At 37.3% G+C, this 25,416-nt stretch overlaps 2 protein-coding genes across 8 annotated transcripts in view; both read right to left on the bottom strand.

The window, feature by feature from the left end:
• The window catches only part of DOCK3 (dedicator of cytokinesis 3), an 899,254-nt gene that overhangs the window by 642,087 nt on the left and 231,751 nt on the right, over positions 1-25,416 (bottom strand). The window lies entirely within an intron of this gene.
• Positions 9,635-10,072, bottom strand: LOC128592671 (cytochrome c, somatic-like). The gene has a single exon (XM_053600724.1). It carries the CDS (start codon positions 10,049-10,051, stop codon positions 9,734-9,736), a length of 318 nt encoding a protein of 105 aa, XP_053456699.1. The 5' UTR covers positions 10,052-10,072; the 3' UTR covers positions 9,635-9,733.

Genomic DNA, 25,416 nt, shown 5'->3' with positions numbered 1-25,416 from the left:
AAATACTTCACGTATGTTTAGATTTTATAAAATTTACAGTTGAAAAAGGTGAATATATTGAAGTTGTTTGAAATATACTTAAGTTTCCCAAAAACCAAAAACTGCTTCTCCTTTAATATTCACATTTATAGTAACAAAACTAGTTTATCTGTTTTAGAATAATTTATTTGAATTTACAATAACCTGTAATTTGATTTCTGCAGTTATCAATTTCAAAACTATGTCCAAGTTAAGTAAATTCAATACTTTTTCATTAACTCAATATTATTAGTGTCAAATCCAAAGAGGTACTATACAAAATGAAAAGTAACTATAAATTAATATCAACAAAACTTTTTCAATTTTATGTTACAGTTTTGGTGCTCTATTTAAATAACACTGCCAATAATAATTAAAATAGCCTACATATTAATATTAATTCATGCCAAAAATGTAGAAAATCATTACTATTCATTTTTATTAGGAAAAGTTTTAACAAAAATTTTTGTGATTATCACAAATAAGGTTTTACTTTCTGTGGAGCTTCAAATTTCATTTGTTCATATGGAATGTGATATAAGGAAGAAAATGTAAATTGTATTCACATTTTTGGACTTAAATTACTGAATATATGGCAAGCATTCTTTTGTAAGCCTTGTGTATGTGTGATAGTTTAATACATGGACTTGGAAAATCATACAGAGAATTCCATGTACTGTTTACCCAGCTTCATTCATTAGTAAGATTTCACATAACAACTTGTCAAAATCAGGAAACTGATTTTGTTACACTATTAACAACTCAGTTATAGAGAAAACACCTATGTAGATTAAAACAGCTATCACCACAATCAGGAACTACATCATTACCACAAAGACACTCCCTAATATTAAGGCTTAATAGTCATACTTTTATCTCAACCTTAAACCTCAGCAAACAGATCTGTTTCTATCACTGTAAGTTTGTCACTTCAAGGCGGGATGCAGTGGCTGGTGGTTTGCTTGAGCTCACAGGTTGGAGACCAGCCTGAGTAAGAGCAAGACCCTGTCTCTAAAAATAGCCAGGTGTTGTGGTGGGCACCTGTAGTCACAGCTACTCGGGAGGCTGAGAAAAGAGAATCACTTAAGCCCAGGAGTTTGAGGTTTCTGTGAGCTATGACGCTACAGCACTCTACAGAGGGTGACAAAGTGAGACTCTATCTCAAAAAAACAATTGTTATATAAGCAGAATCACAAAATACGCAAACTTTGGAAGTTGAATGTTTTCGTGCAGCATAATGTCCCTAGATCAATCTAAGTTGCTAGAAGTATTAATCATCCATTCCTTTTTTGTTTCTGAGTAGTATTCTATAGTTTATTTATCCACTCACTCATTTTAGGATATCTGGATTGTGTCCAGTTTTGTGCTAATACAAATAAAGTTTCTATGTAGGCAAGGAGGGGTGGCTCATGACTGTAATCCTAGTACTCTGGGAGACCAAGGCAGAAGGATTCCTTGAGCTCAGGAGATCTGGACCAGCCTGACCAAGAGCAAGACCCCTATCTCTATTAAAAATAGAAAACACTAGACAGGCATTCTGGCAGGTGCCTGTAGTCCAGCTACTTGGGAGACGGAGGCAAGAGGATGACCTGAGCACAAAAGTTTGAGGTTGCTGTGCGCTATGATGATGCTATGACAACTCTACCCTAGGCAACAGAAGTGTAACTCTGTCTCAAAAAAAAAAAATTGTTTCTATGTGAACATGAGCTGTCATTTCCCTAGGATAAATATGCAGTACTGTGATTGTTGGGTCACATGTTAACCGTATGTTTAAATTCATAAAAACTTTATAAGAAAATATAGAACTTTTTCCAAGTGGGCTTTACTATTTCACATTCTATTTTTTTATTCTTGTTGGGGATTCATTGAGGGTACAATAAGCCAGGTTAAACTGATTGCAATTGTTAGGTAAAGTCCCTCTTGCAATCATGTCTTGCCCCCATAAAGTGTGACACACACCAAGGCCCCACCCCCCTCCCTCCGTCCCTCTTTCTCCTTCCCCCCCTCATAACCTTGTCATTAATTGTCCTCATATCAAAATTGTGTACATAGGATTCATGCTTCTCCATTCTTGTGATGCTTTACTAAGAATAATGTCTTCCACGTACATCCAGGTTAATACGAAGGATGTAAAGTCTCCATTTTTTTTAATGGCTGAATAGTATTCCATGGTATACATATACCACAGCTGGTTAATCCATTCCTGCGTTGGTGGGCATTTAAGCTGTTTCCACATTTTGGCGATTGTAAATTGAGCTGCAATAAACAGTCTAGTACAAGTGTCCTTATGATAAAAGGATCTTTTTCCTTCTGGGTAGATGCCCAGTAATGGGATTGCAGGATCAAATGGGAGGTCTAGCTTGAGTGCTTTGAGGTTTCTCCATACTTCCTTCCAGAAAGGTTGTACTAGTTTGCAGTCCCACCAGCAGTGTAAAAGTGTTCCCTTCTCCCCACATCCATGCCAGCATCTGCAGTTTTGAGATTTTGTAATGTGGGCCATTCTCACTGGGGTTAGATGATATCTCAGGGTTGTTTTGATTTGCATTTCTCTAATATATAGAGATGATGAACATTTTTTCATGTGTTTGTTAGCCATTCGTCTGTCATCTTTAGAGAAGGTTCTATTCATGTTTCTTGCCCATTGATATATGGGATTATTGGCTTTTTTAATGTGGATTAATTTGAGTTCTCTATAGATCCTAGTTATCAAGCTTTTGTCTGATTGAAAATATGCAAATATCCTTTCCCATTGTGTAGGTTGTCCCTTTGCTTTGGTTATTCTCTCCTTAGCTGTACAGAACCTTTTCAGTTTCATGAAGTCCCATTTGTTTATTTTTTTTGTTGTTGCAATTGCCATGACAGTCTTCTTCATGAAGTCTTTCCCTAGGCCAATATCTTCCAGTGTTTTTCCTATGCTTTCTTGGAGGATTTTTATTGTTTCATACCTTAAATTTAAGTCCTTTATCCATCTTGAATCAATTTTTGTGAGTGGGGAAAGGTGTCGGTCCAGTTTCAGTCTTTTACATGTAGACATCCAGTTCTCCCAACAACATTTATTGAATAGGGAATCTTTCATCCAAGGTATGTTCTTGTTTGGTTTATCGAAGATTGGGTGGTTGTAAGATGTTAGTTTCATTTCTTGGTTTTCTATTCGATTCCAAGTCTCTATGTCTCTGTTTTTGTGCCAGTACCATGCTGTCTTGAGCACTATGGCTTTGTAGTACAGACTAAAATCTGGCATGCTGATGACCCCAGCTATATTTTTGTTACTAAGAACTGCCTTAGCTATACAGGGTTTTTTTGGTTCCATAAAAAACACAGAATCATTTTTTCCAAATCTTCAAAGTACAATGTTGGTATTTTGATAAGAATGGCATTGAACAGGAAGATTGCTTTGGGAAGTATAGACATTTTAACAATGTTGATTCTTCCCATCCATGAGCATGGTATGTTCTTCCATTTGTTAATATCCACTGCTATTTCCTTTCTGAGGATTTCATAGTTTTCTTTATAGAGGTCCTTCACTTCCTTCATTAGGTATATTCCTAGGTATTTCATTTTCTTTGAAACTATGGTGAAGGGAGTTGTGTCCTTAATTAGCTTCTCATCTTGACTGTTACTGGTGTATACAAAGGCTACTGACTTGTGGACATTGATTTTATATCCTGAAACATTACTGTATTTTTTGATGACTTCTAGGAGTCTTGTGGTTGAGTCTTTGGGATTCTCTAAGTACAAGATCATGTCGTCAGCAAAGAGGGAGAGTTTGACCTCCTCTGCTCCCATTTGGATTCCCTTTATTTCCTTGTCTTGCCTAATTGTATTGGCTAGAACTTCCAGCACTATGTTGAATAGTAAAGGTGACAGAGAACAACCTTGTCTCGTTCCAGTTCTAAGAGGAAAAGCTTTCAGTTTTACTCCATTCAGTAAAATATTGGCTGTGGGTGTGTCATAGATAGCTTCAATCAGTTTTAGAAATGTGCCACCTATGCCTATACTCTTCAGTGTTCTAATTAGAAAAGGATGCTGGATTTTATCAAATGCTTTTTCTGCATCTATTGAGAGGATCATGTGATTTTTATTTTTGCCTCTGTTAATATGGTGGATAACGTTTATAGACTTGCGTATGCTAAACCAGCCTTGCATCCCTGGGATGAAGCCTACTTGATCATGATGAATGACTTTTTAGATGATAAGCTGTAATCTATTGGCTAGGATTTTGTTGAGAATTTTTGCGTCTATGTTCATGAGTGAGATTGGTCTGAAATTCTCCTTTTTGTTTGGGTCTTTTCCTGGTTTTGGTATCAGGGTGATGTTTGCTTCATAGAATGTGTTGGGGAAGATTCCTTCTTCCTCAATTTTTTGGAATAATTTCTGCAGTACAGGAATAAGCTCTTCCTTGAAGGTTTGATAGAATTCTGGAGTGAAGCCATCTGGACCAGGGCATTTTTTGGTTGGAAGATTTTTTATTGTTTCTTTGATCTCAGTGCTTGAAATTGGTCTGTTCAGGTGCTCCATTTCTTCCTGGCTGAGTCTAGGGAGAGGGTGTGACTCCAAATATTGATCCATTTCTTTCACATTGTCAAATTTCTGGGCATAGACTTTCTGGTAGTATTCAGAGATGATCTCTTGTATCTCTGGGGATCAGTTGTTATTTCCCCTTTATCGTTTCTGATTGAGGTTACTAGAGATGTTACTTTTCTATTTCTCATTAGTCTGGCCAATGGTTTATCTAGTTTATTTATTTTTTCAAAAAACCAACTCCTTGTTTCATTAATTTTCTGAATGATTCTTTTGTTTTCAATTTCATTGATCTCTGATTTGATTTTGGATATTTCTTTTCTTCTACTGAGTTTAGGCTTAGATTGTTCTTCTTTTTCCAATTCCATAAGATCTCTTGTGAGATTGTTGATGTGCTCTCTTTCTGTTTTTCGAATGTAGGCATCTAAAGTGATGAATTTTCCTCTCAAAACTGCTTTTGCAGTATCCCACAGGTTTTGGTAGCTTGTGTCTTCATTGTTGTTATGCTCGAGGAAGTTAATGATTTCCTGTTTTATTTCTTCCTTCACCCATCTGTTATTCAGCAGAAGATTGCTTAGTTTCCATGCCTTTGGGTGGGGTCGAGCATTTTTGTTAGAGTTGAGTTCCACCTTTAGTGCCTTATGGTCTGAGAAGATACAAGGTAAAAATTCAATTCTTTTGATTCTGTTGATATTTCTTTTGTGTCCCAGGATATGATCAATTTTGGAGAATGTTCCATGGGGTGATGAGAAGAATGTATATTCTTTATCTTTGAGGTGGAGTGTTCTATATGTGTCTATCAAGCACAGTTGTTCTAGGGTCTCATTTAAATCTCTTATATCTCTGTTTAATTTCTGTTTAGAGGATCTGTCCAGCTCTGTAAGAGGAGTGTTAAAGTCCCCTGTTATTAGGGTATTATCAGATATCATATTCCTCAGACTGAGTAAGCTCTGTTTCAAGAATCTGGGAGCATTTAAATTGGGTGCATAAATATTTAGAATTGAAACATCTTCTTGTTGTATTTTTCCCTTGACCAATATAAAGTGACCATCTTTGTCTTTTTTGACTTTAGTTGCTTTAAATCCACATGAATCTGAAAATAAGATTGCAACTCCTCTTTTCTTCTGAATGCCATGTGCCTGAAAAATTGTCTTCCAACCCTTGACTCGGAGCTTTAATTTGTCTTTTGAAGCCAGGTGTGTTTCTTGCAGACAGCAAATGGATGGGTTGTGTTTTTTAATGCAGTCAGCCAATCTATGTCTCTTCAGTGGGGAATTCAAGCCATTAACATTTATTGAGATAATTGATAAGTGTGGTAGTATTCTATTCGTCTTATTTGGTGAGAGTCCATTGCTTAGTTTTATCTTTTGCATCAGTGTGGAGGTTTGGTTCTGTCCTTTAATTTCTGAGTTCTTACTTTGCTGCTGATCCATTGTGGTGGTCACTGTGCAGAACAGGTTGAAGTATTTCCTGTAGAGCTGGTCTTGTTGTGGCGAATTTCCTCAATGTTTGTATATCCGTAAATGATTTGATTTCTCCGTCAATTTTTAAACTTAGCTTAGCGAGGTACAGAATTCTGGGCTAGAAATTGTTTTGTTTAAGTAGATTAAAGGTAGATGACCATTGTCTTCTTGCTTGGAAAGTTTCATTAGAGAAGTCTGCGGTCACTCTGATGGATGTGCCCCTGTAGGTCCACTGGCACTTACTCCTGGCAGCTTGCAGAATCTTTTCTTCTGTCTTGACTTTGGACAGGTTCATCACAATATATCTTGGAGAAGCTCGGTTAGAGTTGAGGCGACCTGGGGTCCGATATCCCTCTGAAAGCAGCGTGTCAGAATCTTTGGTGATAATCGGGAAATTTTCTTTTATAATATTCTCTAGTATGGCTTCCATTCCTCTGGGGCATTCTTCTACCCCTTCTGGAAATCCTATAACTCGTATGTTGGAACGCTTCATAAAGTCCCATAATTCTGACAGTGAACGTTCTGCTTTCTCTCTCTTCTTTTCTGCCTCTTTTACTATCTGAGTTATCTCAAGAACTTTGTCTTCTACCTCTGAAATTCTTTCTTCTGCATGGTCTAACCTGTTGCTGATACTTTCCATTGCATCTTTAAGTTCCCTGATTGACTGTTTCAGTTCCTTCAGCTCTGCTATATCCTTTTTATTATATTCTTCATATCGTTCATGTCTTATTTGATTCTGTTTTTGGATTTCCTTTTGGTTATTTTCCACTTTATTAGCAGTTTCATTCATTGTTTCCGTCATTTCTTTCATTGTTTTCAACATGTGTATTCTAAATTCCCTGTCTGTCATTCCTAACATTTCCTTATAGGTGGAATCCTCTGCAGTAGCTACCTCATGGTCCCTTGGCGGGGTTGTTCTGGACTGGTTCTTCATGTTGCCTGGAGTTTTCTGCTGATTCTTCCTCATGAGTGATTTCTTTTATCTGTTTCCTTGCCCTAATTTTCCTTTCACTTCCTCTTGCTCTTTAAGTTCTCATGCCTGTGGAGTAAGGGTTACAGGACCAGAAGGGTGAGAAGGTTGAAGAGCAAAAAAGGGATGAAAGAAAGGAGGACCGAGTGATAAGAAAAACTAAGAAAAATAGAGAAAGGAGAGGGGGTGGGTAAAAGGAATATTGACAAAAAGAAGAGAGGCACAGAAAGAGGGAGACAGGGCAATATAGGTGTATAGTAGGGTACTTTGACACAACCTGAAAAAAACCCACCTTCTGGGGGTGCCCAGTTGGGTCGTTCCCTTGAGGTTAGCAGCTCTTTGCTAACCTGATCAGACACAGTACCCCACCTCCACCAAGTAGAGAGGAAAGACAAAAATGCTATAAATCAAACCAAAACAAGCAAACAGAAAACTTTATGGGATAAAATTGGGTGGAAAACCAAATAATAGCGGTAGAAACTCTAGCAAAAATGAAGTTGTAATTATTGAAAAAGGCAGCAATGAGAAATTATAATTAAACTAGAAAAATTGAGAAAGAAAAAGGATCTGTATGGAAAAGGTTGAACTTAAAAAACAAAACAACATCAACAACATCAAAATAAACAAAAAAAAACAACCAAACTAAAAAAAACAAAAAAAAACCACAACCAAAAACAAAGCAGTACGTGTATGTTATTGAATATTGTCTGGGCAACACGTGGTCTTCTGGGGTATGAGATGTTCATCGCAGTTCTGATATGACTGGAGGCTGCTGATTTCTCAAACCCCAGCAGGTAGACACCCTAAATCTCTCTTCAGCCCACTTAAAAGGCACTTTGAACTTGTAAACTTGCTGAGCAGAAGATTTCCCAGGAAAGTGCTTGTCGCTGGAATCACTGCTGAAGTAGCTATCCACTTACCCAGCGTGCCAAAACCGGTCTCACTCTGCCCCTGAGGGTTAGGGCTGCAAGGCGGCTCAGACCCCACCCTTAGGCTACTTGGTCACTGGGTTACCAGCTCCCACCCGATTCTAGCTCTGTGACCCTGAGGGCGGAGCTTGCTGGGGCAGATCGCTCACAATGGCTCCCTGTGACCCAGAGCCAAACACTATGTCTGGCTCAGCGGCTCAGAGTGGGGCCCTAGACAAAGGCCAAAGTTCTCCGCACTCCCGCTCAGGCTCTTCCCAAGGCAGTTCAACTGAGTGCCAAGTCCAAAGACAACAAAACAGTTCACAGGTAAGGCCTTTCCGGTTTGCAGTCTCGCTGCTACTGAACTTACAGTTGCGGGCGGGTTTAGACGGATTGAACACATGCAACCACTTGCCGTTTTTCCACTGTTTTAGTCCTCTTCTTCGGATCCAGAAGTCTCTCGCTGACTCCCTGTATCCTCACAGGGGTGATGATAGGCAGATCCCACCAGCCAGAGATGCCTGGAGCCCTATCTCCCCAGACTCACGGTGCCCAGATGCAAGGAAGCTGTTACTCGGCCGCCATCTTGCTCCGCCTCCCTATTTTACATTCTTATCAACAATATGAGAGATCCCAATCCACATTCTTGCCATTGCTTGCTATTATCAGTAATGTTCATTTTATTCATTATAATAGGTATACATGTATTATTAGTATTTCACTGTAGCATTAATTTACATTACCCTAATGGTTAATGATTCAGAAAATCTTTTAATGTGCTTTATGGCTAGCCACATCTCTTCCTCAGTGAAATACTTATTCAAATCTTCTGCCCATTACCTAACTGAATTTATTTTGTTATTGCTCAGTTTAGAGAATTCTTTACATATTTTAGATATTTAAAGGCTCTTCATGGATATGTGATTAGGAAAGATTTTTTTCCAGTATATGGTTTATCTTCTCATCTTGTTCTCATCTTCTTAACAGGGTCCTTCACAGCACCAAAGTATTAGTTTTGACAAAGTCCAATTTATTGACTTTTTTTATTTTATTTTTTTTTGTTTCTTTTTCTCATCTTTTTATTGAGGGTATTTTGAATGGGAAATAGTTAAATGATGTGCTGCAGAAGAAAGATTAAATTAGGTACTTCAACAATCCACAAACTATTAGACTACATGATTTGTAGGGTTCATTCCAAACCCATTTTTCTAAGACATATTAACCAGAAGAATAATATTAATAGCTAACAAATAGATCACTTACAATGTGTAATGTAGGTTACATGCATTATCTCATTCAATCCTCTAACAACTCAGAAGTAAATTCCCTTTTTTTTTTTTTCTTTTTAGTAGACCCAGGGAAATTATATTGGCGTAATAAAGATCAAAAGTACAAAGCAAACATTGCTACCTTCTCTCCAGCCCTCACCTTTAACAGGCTAATGAACACCAATTAAAACACCAGTGAGTCTTGCTTGGTTCTGAGACAGTGAGGGGATTTCACATAATCAGTTATATAAATCTTAATATAAAACCAATCTTCAATAGGCTTTGGGATGGCAATTTACTATCTTTGTGAAAGGTAAACATTGCTAATTAAATCTGAACATATCTTTAGAAATGGAAAACAGTGATGCATTTACTGAACTGGAATCACTATCAAAATCCAAAAAACCGATCATATTCATTTAACCACAAGCCAGTTTAGTTAAACCGGGACTTTCCAACAAAAATATTCTGTCACTCATTCATGATCTGAATTCTGGTAAATGAGACCAATCAAATATTGGTACACATAAAAAAAAAAGCCGTGAGATATTTCTCTTTTGTAATAAATAAGGCAATGGCCGTCTATTACTCATTTGTAGCTTTTTTGAGATAACCTATCAAGTCTGCCCTTTCTCCCTTCTTCTTAATGCCAGTGAAGATCATTTTTGTTCCAGGGATGTACTTCTTGGGATTCTCCAAATACTCCATCAGTGTATCCTCTCCCCAGGTTATGCCTTTGTTCTTATTGGCATCTGTGCAAGAGAAGCCAGAAGCCTGACCTGTCTTCCTCCCAAAGAGACCATGGAGATTTGGCCCATTCTTGTGCTTACCTCCTTTTTCCACAGTATGGCACTGGGCACACTTCTGAACAAAAATCTTCTTGCCTTTCTCAATATCACCCATATTTAATTCTCTCTTTGGTTGCCGGCAGTATATTGACTTTTTTTATATGGATCATTTCCTTTATTATCATGTTTAAGAATTCTTCACTTAACCCTAAGTCATCAAAGTGTTTTCTAAAATTTCTTCTAAAAGTTTTATAGTTTTATGTTTACATTTGGGCCTATGATCTTTTTATAAAGAAATTAAATTTAGGCAAGTTTCTTTTCTTTTCTTTTTTTTTTTTGCCTATGAATATCCAATTGTTCTACGCCCTTTGTTCAAAAGACTATCTTCCATCTACTTAACTGCTTTTGTACCTTAGTCAAAAATCAATCACGTGCCCTTGTGTGAACTCTTTACTCTGGTCTCTTAATCTAAGTGTCTATACTATTAGGTCTGAGGGAGAGTAAACAGATGGCAAGGAAGTAAGAGCAGAAAGCAGGAACCAAATTAAGAACGTACAGAAGTTACTAGTGACCTTCAAGTGACCTAGAGCTCATTACCATCTAATTAGCATAGCATGGATGAAGTTTCATGAAGAATTGGGAGGAAGACTTAGACACATGTACAGGAGAAAATGTTACAGAACCAATCTGTCATGTGATCTATTAGGTGACCTCAACCTGTCAATCACTCCAACAGGTGGAAAATGGCAACCAATCTTGCCAGGAGAAAGGTGGGGCAAACTAGGAAGCTTATAAGAGGCAGCCACTCAGACTTGCTATCTTTCTCTATTAATGAAGACTGACCCATTCCTCTCTCTCTCAACTGTATTTTCATTTTTTGTAGCTTCCTTCTTTACCCACATTCTTTCTTTTATGTGATAAACTGTGTAAAATTGCTTGTGTCTGTGATCTCTTCTTCATTATCATCTCAACTTGGTATGAGTATTCATTCTTGACACTGGGAATTGGGGGAATAGGGATCCAGAGAGTCCTAATATTATGATTCTGTCTTGATTACTGTAGCTATGGCATTAAAAAAAGATAAAGTGATTCTGCCAACTTTATTCTTCTTTTCTAAAAATTGTTTAGCCATTCTATCTAGTTCTTTTGCATTCCCATGCAAATTTTAGAATCAGCTTATCTATACCTAAATGAATTCTGCTAGGACTGTTTTAGAAATTATATTAAATAGGTCCTCCCTGTGTACTTTCCATTTGCCTTCTTGGCTTCCTTGCATCTGGACACCGTGAGTCTGGGGAGATAGGACTCCAGGCATCTCTGGCTGGTGGGAACTGCCTATCATCACTCCTATGAGGATACAGGGAGTCAGCGAGAGACTTCTGGACCCCAAGAGGAGGACTAAAACAGTGGAAAACCGGCAAGTGGTCGCGTGTGTTCAACCCTTCTAAACCCGCCCACAACTGTAAGTTCAGTAGCAGCGAGACTGCAAACCAGAAAGGCCTTACCTGTGAACTCTTTTGATGTCCTTGGACTTGGCACTGAGTTGAACTGCCTTGGGGAAGGCCTGAGCGGGAGTGCGGAGAACTTTGGCCGTTGTCTAGGGCCCCAGTCTGAGCCGCTGAGCCAGACGGAGCTAATAGTGTTTGGCGGTGGGTCACACGGATCCATTGTCAGTGATCTGCCCCGGCAAGCTCCGCCCTCAGGGTAGCAGAGCTAGAAACGGGTGGGAGCTGGTAACCCAGCAACCAAGTAGCCTAAGGGTGGGGTCTGAGCCGCCTTGCAGCCCTAACCCTCAGGTGCAGAGTGAGACCGGTTTTGGCACACTGAGTAAGTGGATAGCCACTTCAGCAGTGATTCCAGCGAGAAAGCTGGGAAAGCTTCTGCTCAGCACGTTTACAAGTTCAAAGTGCCTTTTAAGTGGGCTGAAGAGAGATTTAGAGTGTCTACCTGCTGGGGTTTGAGAAATCAGCAGCCTCCAGTCGTATCAGAACTGTGACTAACATCTCATACCCAAAAAGACCACGTGTTGCCCAGACAATATTCAACAACATATACAAACTGCTTTGTTTTTGGTTGTGTATTTTTTTTTCTTTTTTTTTTGTTTGGTTGGGTTTTTTTGTTTGTTTATTTTGACGTTGTTGATGTTCTTTTGTTTCTTAATTTCAATCTTGTCCATACAGATCCCTTTTTCTATCTCAATTTTTCTAGTTTAATTATAATTTCCCATTGCTGCCTTTTTTAATAACTACAACTTCATTTTTGCTAGTGTTTCTACCGCTATCACTTGGTTTTTCACCCAATTTTATCGCCATAAAGTTTTCTGTTTGCTTGTTTTAGTTTGATTTATAGCATTTTTGTCTTTCCTCTCTACTTGGTGGAGGTGGGGTACTGTGTCTGACCAGGTTAGCAAAGAGCTGCTGACCTCAAGGGAACCACCCAACTGGGCACCCAACCCCCAGAAGGTGGGGTTTTTTAAGGTTGTGTCAAAGTACCCTACTGTACACCTATATTGCCCTGTCTCCCTCTTTCTGTGCCTCTCTTCTTTTTGTCAATATTCCTTATCCCTACCCCCTCTCCTTTCTCTATCTTTCTTTTTTTTCTTATCACTCGGTCCTCCTTTCTTTCATCCCTTTTTTGCTCTTCAACCTTCTCACCTTTCTGGTCCTGTAACCCTTAGTCCACAGGCACAAGAACTTAAAGAGCAAGAGGAAGTGAAAGGAAAATTAGGGCAAGGAAACAGATAAAAGAAATCACTCATGAGGAAGAATCAGCAGAAAACTCCAGGCAACATGAAGAACCAGTCCAGAACAACCCCGCCAAGGGACCATGAGGTAGCTACTGCAGAGGATTCCACCTATACAGAAATGTTAGGAATGACAGAAAGGGAATTTAGAATACACATGTTGAAAACAATGAAAGAAATGATGGAAACAATGAAGGAAACTGCTAATAAAGTGGAAAATAACCAAAAGGAAATCCAAAAACAGAATCAAATCAGAGATGAACGATATGAAGAATATAAAAAGGATATAGCAGAGCTGAAGGAAATGAAACAGTCAATCAGGGAACTTAAAGATGCAATGGAAAGTATCAGCAACAGGTTAGACCATGCAGAAGAAAGAATTTCAGAGGTAGAAGACAAAGTTTTTGAGATAACTCAGATAGTAAAAGAGGCAGAAAAGAAGAGAGAGAAAGCAGAACGTTCACTGTCAGAATTATGGGACTTTATGAAACGTTCCAACATACGAGTTATAGGAATTCCAGAAGGGGAAGAAGAATGCCCCAGAGGAATGGAAGCCATACTAGAGAATATTATAAAAGAAAATTTCCCAAACATCACCAAAGATTCTGACACGCTGCTTTCAGAGGGCTATTGGACCCCAGGTCGCCTCAACTCTAACCGAGCTTCTCCAAGACACATTGTGATGAACCTGTCCAAAGTCAAGACAAAAGAAAAGATTCTGCAAGCTGCCAGGAGTAAGCGCTAGTTGACCTACAGGGGCAAATCCATCAGAGTGACCTCAGACTTCTCAAATGAAACTTTCCAAGCAAGAAGACAATGGTCATCTACCTTTAATCTACTTAAACAGAACAATTTTCAGCCCAGAATTCTGTACCCTGCTAAGCTAAGCTTCAAAATTGATGGAGAAATCAAATCATTTACGGATATACAAACATTGAGGAAATTCACCACAACAAGACCAGCTCTACAGGGAATACTTCAACCTGTTCTGCACACTGACCACCACAATGGATCAGCAGCAAAGTAAGAACTCAGAAATCAAAGGACCGAACCTAACCTCCACACTGATGCAAAAGATAAAACTAAGCAATGGACTCTCACCAAATAAGACGAATAGAATACTACCACACTTATCAATTATCTCCATAAATGTTAATGGCTTGAATTCCCCACTGAAGAGACATAGATTGGCTGACTGGATTAAAAAACACAAGCCATCCATTTGCTGTCTGCAAGAAACACACCTGGCTTCAAAAGACAAATTAAAGCTCCGAGTCAAGGGTTGGAAGACAATTTTTCAGGCAAATGGAATTCAGAAGAAAAGAGGAGTTGCAATCTTATATTCAGATACATGTGGATTTAAAGCAACTAAAGTCAAAAAAGACAAAGATGGTCACTTTATATTGGTCAAGGGAAAACTACAACAAGAAGACGTTTCAATTCTAAATATCTATGCACCAAATTTAAATGCTCCCAGATTCTTGAAACAGACCTTACTCAGTCTGAGCAATATGATATCTGATAATACCATCATAACAGGGGACTTTAACACTCCTCTTACAGAGCTGGACAGATCCTCTAAACAGAAATTAAACAAAGATATCAGAGATTTAAATGAGACCCTAGAACAATTATGCTTGATAGACGCATATAGAACACTCCACCCCAAAGATAAAGAATATACATTCTTCTCATCACCCCATGGAACATTCTCCAAAATTGATCATATCCTGGGACACAAAACAAATATCAACAGAATCAAAAGAATTGAAATTTTACCTTGTATCTTTTCAGACCATAAGGCACTAAAGGTGGAACTCAACTCTAACAAAAATGCTCGACCCCATCCAAAGGCATGGAAATTAAACAATCTTCTGTTGAATAACAGATGGGTGCAGGAAGAAATCAAACAGGAAATCACTAACTTCCTTAAGCATAACAACAATAAAGACACAAGCTACCAAAACCTGTGGGATACTGCAAAAGCAGTTTTGAGAGGAAAATTCATCGCTTTAGATGCCTACATTCGAAAAACAGACAGAGAGCACATCAACAATCTCACAAGAGACCTTATGGAATTGGAAAAAGAAGAACAATCTAAGCCTAAACTCAGTAGAAGAAAAGAAATATCCAAAATCAAATCAGAGATCAATGAAATTGAAAACAAAAGAATCATTCAGAAAATTAATGAAACAAGGAGTTGGTTTTTTGAAAAAATAAATAAAATAGATAAACCATTGGCCAGACTAACTAGAAATAGAAAAGTAAAATCTCTAGTAACCTCAATCAGAAATGATAAAGGGGAAATAACAACTGATCCCACAGAGATACAAGAGATCATCTCTGAATACTACCAGAAACTGTATGCCCAGAAATTTGACAATGTGAAGGAAATGGATCAATATTTGGAATCACACCCTCTCCCTAGACTCAGCCAGGAAGAAATGGAGCTCCTGAACAGACCAATTTCAAGCACTGAGATCAAAGAAACAATAAAAAAGCTTCCAACTAAAAAATGCCCTGGTCCAGATGGCTTCACTCCAGAATTCTATCAAACCTTCAAGGAAGAGCTTATTCCTGTACTGCAGAAATTATTCCAAAAAATTGAGGAAGAAGGAATCTTCCCCAACACATTCTATGAAGCAAACATCACCCTGATACCAAAACCAGGAAAAGACCCAAACAAAAAGGAGAATTTCAGACCAATCTCACTCATGAATATAGATGGAAAAATTCTCAACAAAATCCTAGCCAATAGATTACAGCTTATCATCAAAAAAGTCATTCATCATGATCAAGCAGGCTTCATCCCAGGGATGCAAGGCTGGTTCAACATACGCAAGTCCATAAACGTTATCCACCATATTAACAGAGGCAAAAATAAAGATCACATGATCCTCTCAATAGATGCAGAAAAAGCATTTGATAAAATCCAGCATCCTTTTCTAATTAGAACACTGAAGAGTATAGGCATAGGTGCCACATTTCTCAAACTGATTGAAGCTATCTATGACACACCCACAGCCAATATTTTACTGAATGGAGTAAAACTGAAAGCTTTTCCTCTTAGAACTGGAACCAGACAAGGTTGTCCTCTGTCACCTTTACTATTCAACATAGTGCTGGAAGTTCTAGCCAATACAATTAGGCAAGACAAGGAAATAAAGGGAATCCAAATGGGAGCACAGGAGGTCAAACTCTCCCTCTTTGCTGACGACATGATCTTATACTTAGAGAACCCCAAAGACTCAACCACAAGACTACTAGAAGTCATCAAAAAATACAGTAATGTTTCAGGATATAAAATCAATGTCCACAAGTCAGTAGCCTTTGTGTACACCAATAACAGTCAAGAGGAGAAGCTAATTAAGGACACAACTCCCTTCACCATAGTTTCAAAGAAAATGAAATACCTAGGAATATACCTAACGAAGGAGGTGAAGGACCTCTATAAAGAAAACTATGAACTCCTCAGAAAGGAAATAGCAGAGGATATTAACAAATGGAAGAACATACCATGCTCATGGATGGGAAGAATCAACATTGTTAAAATGTCTATACTTCCCAAAGCAATCTACCTATTCAATGCCATTCCTATCAAAGTACCTACATCGTACTTTCAAGATTTGGAAAAAATGATTCTGCGTTTTGTATGGAACCGGAAAAAACCCCGTATAGGTAAGGCAGTTCTTAGTAACAAAAATAAAGCTGGGGGCATCAGCATACCAGATTTTAGTCTGTACTACAAAGCCATAGTGCTCAAGACAGCATGGTACTGGCACAAAAACAGAGACATAGACACTTGGAATCGAATTGAACACCAAGAAATGAAACTAACATCTTACAACCACCTAATCTTCGATAAACCAAACAAGAACTTACCTTGGGGGAAAGACTCCCTATTCAATAAATGGTGTTGGGAGAATTGGATGTCTGCGTGTAAAAGACTGAAACTGGACCCACACCTTTCCCCACTCACAAAAATTGATTCAAGATGGATAAAGCACTTAAATTTAAGGCACGAAACAATAAAAATCCTCAAAGAAAGCATAGGAAAAACACTGGAAGATATTGGCCTGGGGGAAGACTTCATGAAGAAGACTGCCATGGCAATTGCAACAACAACAAAAATAAACAAATGGGACTTCATTAAACTGAAAAGCTTCTGTACAGCTAAGGTGACGATAACCAAAGCAAAGAGACAACCCACACAATGGGAAAGGATATTTGCATATTTTCAATCAGACAAAAGCTTGATAACCAGGATCTACAGAGAACTCAAATTAATCCACATGAAAAAAGCCAACAATCCCTTATATCAATGGGCAAGAGACATGAATAGAACTTTCTCTAAAGACGACAGACGAATGGCTAACAAACACATGAAAAAATGTTCATCATCTCTATATATTAGAGAAATGCAAATCAAAACATCCCTGAGATATCATCTAACCCCAGAGAGAATGGCCCACATCACAAAATCTCAAAACTGCAGATGCTGGCGTGGATGTGGAGAGAAGGGAACACTTTTACACTGCTGGTGGGACTGCAAACTAGTACAACCTTTCTGGAAGGAAGTATGGAGAAACCTCAAAGCACTCAACCTAGACCTCCCATTCGATCCTGCAATCCCATTACTGGGCATCTACCCAGAAGGAAAAAAATCCTTTTATCATAAGGACACTTGTACTAGACTGTTTATTGCAGCTCAATTTACAATCGCCAAAATGTGGAAACAGCCTAAATGCCCACCAACCCAGGAATGGATTAACAAGCTGTGGTATATGTATACCATGGAATACTATTCAGCCATTAAAAAAAATGGAGACTTTACATCCTTCGTATTAACCTGGATGGAAGTGGAAGACATTATTCTTAGTAAAGCATCACAAGAATGGAGAAGCATGAATCCTATGTACTCAATCTTGATATGAGGACAATTAATGACAATTAAGGTTATGGGGGGGGGAAGCAGAAAGAGAGAGGGAGGGAGTGGGGTGGGGCCTTAGTGTGTGTCACACTTTATGGGGGCAAGACATGATTGCAAGAGGGACTTTACCTAACAATTGCAATCAGTGTAACTGGCTTATTGTACCCTCAATGAATCCCCAACAATAAAAAAAAAAAGAAAAAAAAAAAAAAAAGAAATTATATTAAATATATAGATTAATCTGAATAAAACAAACATGTTTAATGTGAGTCTTCCAATCCATGAGTATGTTGTCTCTCTATTTATTTAGATCTTTTTTGCCTTCATTCATTAGCATTTTGTATTTTCAGTATACAGATCTTATATGAATTTTCTTAAATTCATAGAGGTTTCATTTTTTTCTTGAGCAATTATTAATGGTACGGCATTTTAAATTTTGGTTTTCAATTATTTATTAATTCTACATGGCAATGATATTGTGTGTGGAGTATATTTGGATACAATGTCCTGTGATTACAAATTCATTTGTTAGGAGGTTTTTGTAAGACTCTAGTGTCTTTTGTTTGTACATTCCTTAGGATTTCCTATGTAGCCAATTATATTGTCTGCAAACAGGAAAAGTTTTATTACTTCATTTCTAATCTGTACCTCTCTGCTTTTCTTGCCTTATTGCATGGGTTAATCTTCTGTGTTGAACAGTAATGTTGACAGCAAATATCCTTCCCTGTTCCCAAAAGCAGACTATCCCTGTTAAGTATGACATTGGCTACAGGTTTTTAAAGATATCCTTTATCAAAGTGAACACTGTTATATCTATTAGTAGTTTACGAAAAGTTTTTTTCATGAATGACCATTGAATTTCTTCAAATGCTTTCCTCAATGAATTGATGTGATCAAGTGGCTTTTCTTCCTTAGAATGTTAATGTAATAGATTATATTGATCTTCAAATACTGAACCAAACCTGCACCATCAGAATAAACCCTGATTGTCCATAATGTATTATTCTTTTTATATATTCCTCCAAATTCAATTTTCAAATATTTTCTTGAGGATTTTTATGTTTATACTTATGAGAGATACTGTTCTATAGTTTCCTTTTTTTGGTCCTGTCTTTGTCTAGTTTTGTAACAGGGTAATTATAGCCTCATCAGAAAATATTGTTTAAAACTGGTATAATTTCTGGGCTTGGGTGTTGCTTTTTGCAAAGATTTTAACTAAAAATCCAATTACTTTAATAGTTTCAGGAATTTAAGATTACTATCTGTCTTAGTGAGTTTGGGCATTTTTGGTTTTCAAAGATTTGGTTTATTCGGCTCAAACTGTCATTTATGTGTGTAAAGTTGTTTATTGTGCTTTCTTTTCTCATTTAATGTTTTGTGAAGTCTATAGTGATCTCTTTAGTCTTGAATATTGATATTATTTTCTCTCATTATGTCAATATTGCTATATGTTTATCAATTTTCTTTACCTTTTTAAAATCCAACTTTTGATTTGATTATTTTCCCTACTGTTTTTCTGTTTTTAATTTAATTTCTGCGTTTGGTTTGCCCCTCATTTGACTTGCTTTGTGTGTATTTTATTCTTTTTTTAGCATCTTGAGGGAGAGTAGGAGCTGGAATTATTGATTTGAAACCTTGCTTTTTTCCCTATTATTAGGACTTATATTATAAATTTCTGAGAGATTTTGATATATTATCCTTTACATTCATTTTAATATATTTTTATTTCTCTTTAGACTTCCTGTTTGACCCATGGATCATTTAACAGTATGTTGTTTAATTCCTAAATATTTTTTTTAATTCCTAAATATTTTGAGGATTTCCTGTTATCTTTTTGTTATTGATTTCTAGATTGTTTCCATTACTGTTACAATGTCCTTTGTATGACTTAAATTACTATAAATTTGTGAAGAGGTGTTCTATGACCCAAGATATTGTCTATCTTGGTGAATATACCATGTTTACGTCAAAAAAAAGAAATCTATAATCTAATTTTATTAAACGATATGTTCTATAAAAATTTCAATTACATCCTGTGGTTGATGGCACTGTTCAGTTCTTCCCTATTACTAATGACTTTTGCCTCATACTTACATCAATTACCAAAAGAAAGGGTTATTAATCCCCAAATAGTGGGTATCTCTCTTTTCTCCATTAAATTCCTTCAGTTTTTGCTTTATTTATGTTACAGCTCTGTTGTTTGATGAACATATAATTAAGGTTGTTATGTCTTCTTAATGAATTGATCCTTTTATTATTTTATCACGTCCCTTGACCACTGGTACTTTTCTTTTTTCTTATGTCAAATTTTTCTAATATTAGTATAAAATAATATTTATCTTATTTATATTTAAGGAAGAAATAATTCAAAATTTAACAATATTTTATTAATATAATCACTCCAGTTTTCCTTTGATTAGAGTTTGCATGGTATATAATTTTCTATCTTTAACCTTTACCCTCCCTCATATTGTTACATTTGAAGTAATTTCATATAGCATATAGTTTGGGATTTTTACAGATTAATTCTGCTAATCTCCATCTTGTAATTATTCATATGTTAGGATTTAAGTCTACTATTTTAATATTTACCTTCTGTTCGTTACCTATATTTTCTTTTTCCTATTTCTTATAGGTTACTTGAACATTTTTAGTATTACATTTTGATTTATTTATAGTACTTATTATATCATTTTGTTATATTTTGTAATATACACAGCTTATCATAGTCTGAGAGTATCAACATACTAAAACATAAAGTGGAGTGTAGATACCCTACCTCAATTTATATCCTTTTCCCTCTCCATTTTATGATACAGTTTTCTTAAATATTACCTCTACATATATTGAGAACTACAGCAAGGTTATAATTTTTGCTTTGTATTATCAAACACAATTTTTTAAAATTAATCTATCATTTCCATTGTTTTATTACTAATGTTCCAAGTGTACTTTGGTTATCACTTTCTTTCTTTATAATCATTCTTTTTATTTATTTATTTTTTTGAGACAGAGTCTCACTATGTCACCCTTGGTAGAGTGCCATGGCGTCACAGCTCACAGCAACCTCAAACTCTTGGGCTTAAGCAGTTCTCTTGCCTCAGCCTCCCAAGTAGCTGGGATTTACAGGTGCCTGCCACAACGCCCAGCTATTTTTTTGTTCGTTGTTGTTGCAATTGTCCTTGTTGTTTAGCTGGCCCTGGCTGGGTTCGAACCTGCCAGCCTGGGTGTATAGGGCCAACGCACTAACCACTGAGCTACAGGCACTGCCCTTGATAGTCATTCTTACAGAACTCAACCACTGGCGACAATCTGATAATGTTGATTTCTCCTTCCTTCTTAAAGCATGTTTTTGCTAGATACACAATTCTGAAGTAATATCAGGGGTGGTTTCTTTTTTCTTTTTAGCAGTTAAAAAATAATGGGATACTTCCTTCTGTCTTCCAAAGTTTCTGATGAGAAACCTCCTGTCATTCAAATTGCTATTTTCCTACAGGTAATGGGGGATTTCTTCTTTGGCTTTCATTTTCAGAACTATGCCTATGTTGTGTCTTGGTATGGATTTCTTTGAGTTATTCTTATTTGAAGTTCACTCAGCTTCTTGAACCTGTAGGCTTATGCCTTTTGCCAAACTGGAAAGTTTTTAACCATTATTTCTTCAATGCTATTTTTTTAGCACCACAGCCTGTCCTCTCCATCTAGTTAGTACTCTGAGACCACAATGTTAGATCTTACGTTATTGTCCCACAGGATTCTAAAGCTGAATTCACTTTTTCAATTTATTTTCTCTCCAGTATTCACACTGGAGAATTTCTGCTGACTATATTTAAGTTGACCATTCTGTCATTTCCATTCTGTTAATTGAGCTCATATAATAATTTTTAAATTTTTGGTTATTAAACATTTCAGTCCTAAAAATTTCATTTGAGTCTTCATATTTTCTACTTTATTGCTAAAGCTTTCTATGTTTTCACTTGTTTCAAGAGTATCTGTATTGTTTTTGAACTTTTTTTTCCTTTTCCTTGAGACTGAGTCTCACTCTATAGCCCTGGATAGAGTGCAGTAGCCTTGTCATGGCTCAGTACGACCTCAAACTCGTGGGCTCAAGCAATCCTCCTGCCTCAGCCTTTCAAGTAGCTGGGACTATAGACACGTGCCACCAGGTCTAGCAATTTTTCCATTTTTAGTAGAGATGGAGTCTTACTCTTGCTCAGACTGGTCTCAAACTCCTGAGCAAGGAATCCTCACACCTCAGACTCCCAGAGTACTAGGATTACAGGTGTGAGCCACCATGCCCAGCCAGTTTTTAGGCTTTTTCATAACAGCCATTTTTACAGAGGCATGGTGACATTTCATTATAGTTTTAATTTGCATTTCTCTGATGATTAGTAATATTGAGCAATTTTTCATATGCTTGTTGGCCATTTGTCTACCTTCTTTTGAAAACTTCTGTTATGTATTTCACCCTTTTATAATAAGGTTGTGTGTTTTTTCTTGCTGACTTATTTGAGTTCTTTGTAGATTCTTGATATTAGCCCTTTATCAGATGTATAGTTCGTAAATATCTTCCCCCATTCTGAAGGTTTTCCATTTTTCCTGTTGATTGTTTCCTTCGATGTGCAGGAGCTTTCTAATTTAATCAAGTGCAATTTATTTATTTATTTATTTATTTGCGTCTGGGATCTTAGATATAAATTCTTTGCCTAGGCTTAACTAAATGGGATATACACACATCATGGAGTACTACTCAGCCAGAAAAAGCAGTGAATGTCTTCTGTAGCAACTTAGATGGAACTAGAGACTATTACCCTAAGTATCTCAAGAATGGGGGGAAAAAAACACCACATGTACTTCCTAATAACTTGGAACTAATGTATGGGCACTTATGGGCATAGAAAAAAGTAAAAATTGTTGGAAACCAAAAAAGGGATAGGGAAAGGAGGGATGGGTTTAAAAACCTACCTAACAGGTGCAATGAATAATATTAAGGTGATAGGCACACTTACAGCCCTGACTAAAGCATTATAAAACTATCCATGTAACAAAAACCTTGGTGCCCCCTTAATATTTTGAATTTTTTAAAAAAAGAGTATCTGTTATTGTCTTTAAAAATCCTGTTTATTACCATCACATAACATGTAAAATTTGAGAAGACACAAACATTCAGTTTGTACCACAGCTTTTCCTGGTATTAAGAGGAAAAATGAATGCACAGTACAGAATTGACTGGCTAGTTCCTCATCTGGATGCCCTGGACTGGATCACTATAAACCACAAGTCTGGTCTTTCTTTATTCAATGAAACCTATGCCCAATTAGTGGGGCTTTCATAATGGTTCACCACATGTTTTAAAAATAGACTTACTAAAAAAGGCTATGGTTTGAATGTGCATCCCTAAAGTTCATGTGTTGGAAACTTAATTGCCAATGTTAACAGTATTGAGAAGTCGGGCCTTTAAAGGGTGACTGAGTTATGAGGGGAGAGCCCTCACAGATGAAGGCCTATAATAATGCTATTATTATAGGAATGAATAAGTTCTCATGAGAGTGAGTTGTTATAAAAATGAGCTCAGTTTGTCTTGGCACCCGTAGCACAGTAGTTACAGTGCTAGCCACATATACCGAGGTTGGCAGGTTCAAACCCAGCCCTGGCCAGCTAAAACAACAATGACAACTGCAACCAAAAATAGCCAGGCATTGCAGTGGGTGCCTGTAATCCCTACTATTTGGGAGGCTGAGTCAAGAGAATTGCTTAAGCCCAGGAGTTGAAGGTTGCTGTGAGCTGTAATGCCACAGCATGGCACTCTACCGAGGGTGACAGAGTAAGACTCTGTCTCAAATAAAAAAAAAGCTCGGCTCAACTTTGCAATTTCCTTTGCATGCATTTGTTTTTATCTTCCACCATTCTGCACATATGGCAGTGGGGAAACCCCTAGCCAGAAGCTGCCACCATGCTCTTGGACTTCTAAAACCATGAGCTACATAAATATCTTTTCTTTATAAATTATCTAGTTTGTGGCTTTCAGTTATAGCAACAGAAAATGAATTAAGGCGAAGATAGTATTTTACTACTAGTCATATAAACAGAGGCTTCTCTGGCATCCCACTGGCTCACCCAGCTCAGGGCTGCAAAAGAGTGGACACAGCTCTTCCCCAGCATGGGTGATAACAATCTCACCTAGACTTGGGAGAAATGTTCCACATCCTACCTGCTGTCATGTGATCCATGGGCTGCTATTACTCCATCTCTCTGGCCACCTAATGTCATAAAGCCCCCCAGAAGCTTATGATCTAATGCTAATTTAAGATAGGAAACCAATCCCATATTGCCTTATTTACCTCAGAGGAGAACTCTTCATCTCCTGATCCCTTAAAAATGCACATCTAACCTTCAGATAAGTGTAAAAGTTTGCCAGGTTGTCAAATAAACTATAAAATTTAAGGATTAAAAAAAAAATCCTGTTTATCATTCCATTTCTGTATTATCTGAACACTGGCATCTGTTGATGTCTTTTTTATTATAGTTTAAATTTTCCAGGTCTTCTGTAACAATTAATTTGGGGCTATCTGCAGAACAGTTTAACTATTATACAGTAGTAACACTCTGATTTCTATTTAAATCATCGATTATAGCCATGGTCAACTGTTTAGATTAAAAAATGTAAACCCTAGGGTTACACTTCTGTGCTGTGGTTCAAATGTCAATTTAGTTTACAAATCTACACAGTGCTTTCAGGCTTCCCCCATTGGTATGTTACCTAGGTAACAGAACTTCACTCTGCTCCTTTCTCAGCCTGGGTTTGGATGGGGAGGAACACTGCCTCATTTCAGCAGGGCAAGAATAAAAGGGCAGTGTTCCACAGGGTCTATTAGAGAGAAGTACTGACTCATCAATGTGGGTGTGGGGCATGAAGTCAGAGTCCTGCACTACAAGGAGAGTAGAAATCAAGAGTTCACCCACAGGCTCCTCCATGGAGGGTTGCCTCTTCCTTACTACAGAGCAAGGGTGAAAGGGAAAGCCAGAGTTCCATTTATAAACTCTGCTGAGAAGAGGCACCTCTTTATAACTGCTCGTGGGCTAAAGAGTTCTGCCTGCAGGCTCCACTGAAGAGGGATATCTCCTCATTTATGCATGTAGGGAAGGAATATATGAATAAAACAGAGATCTGGTTATGGATTTTGCTGCTGAAATGCCTATTAGGGTGAGAGAAGAGTACAGTTTTTATTGTGATGTTGTCTTAAAGAATAGGAAAGTATGGTTAAAAGGTTCCTGTCTTATTGATACATCTGTTGGCTAGGGAGAAGAGGTCTTCTTTGGCACTATTTTTTCCCAACCCCTTGTTATTTCCAAGTTGAGGGCTCCTCTATAGACCAGGTCGAGATACATGGGTTACTACAAACACTTTGGGACAGACTATTTTATCGTTCATTATTTCTCTTCTAAGAAATAGTCAACAGCATCCTTTCTGATTCACCTGTGCAAATTTCAACTTGCTTGGCTTATTGGTATTGCTGAGAGGGCTTCATTTGTTTTTGTCTGCACAGATTTACATTTTTTTATTTTTGTCTATCGTATATGGAAGAAAATGAAATAAAAACCACCAGGGAACCCCTTCACTTCCTGAGTCCCCAAATCCCTGGCCAGTGCACCCTCTTTTCCCTAACTTTCAGAGTTTTCCAGTAGGTAAATTATGTGTTTTTTCCAGGGCTTTTGTGTTTACTCCATCTTGTCCAGAACCCAAAAACGTTGTCACTTAACTTTTTGTTTAGATATTATAATTATTTATATATGCTATCACCTTCTACTC

The sequence above is a fragment of the Nycticebus coucang genome, chromosome 8, assembly GCF_027406575.1.
Source record: "Nycticebus coucang isolate mNycCou1 chromosome 8, mNycCou1.pri, whole genome shotgun sequence".
In the NCBI taxonomy this organism is placed as follows: domain Eukaryota; kingdom Metazoa; phylum Chordata; class Mammalia; order Primates; family Lorisidae; genus Nycticebus; species Nycticebus coucang.
This window is presented reverse-complemented; position numbering and strand designations above follow the sequence as displayed.

Coding starts and splice junctions, on each gene's coding strand:
- LOC128592671 (XM_053600724.1), bottom strand. CDS start 10,051: ATGGGTGATATTGAGAAAGGCAAGAAGATTTTTGTTCAGAAGTGTGCC.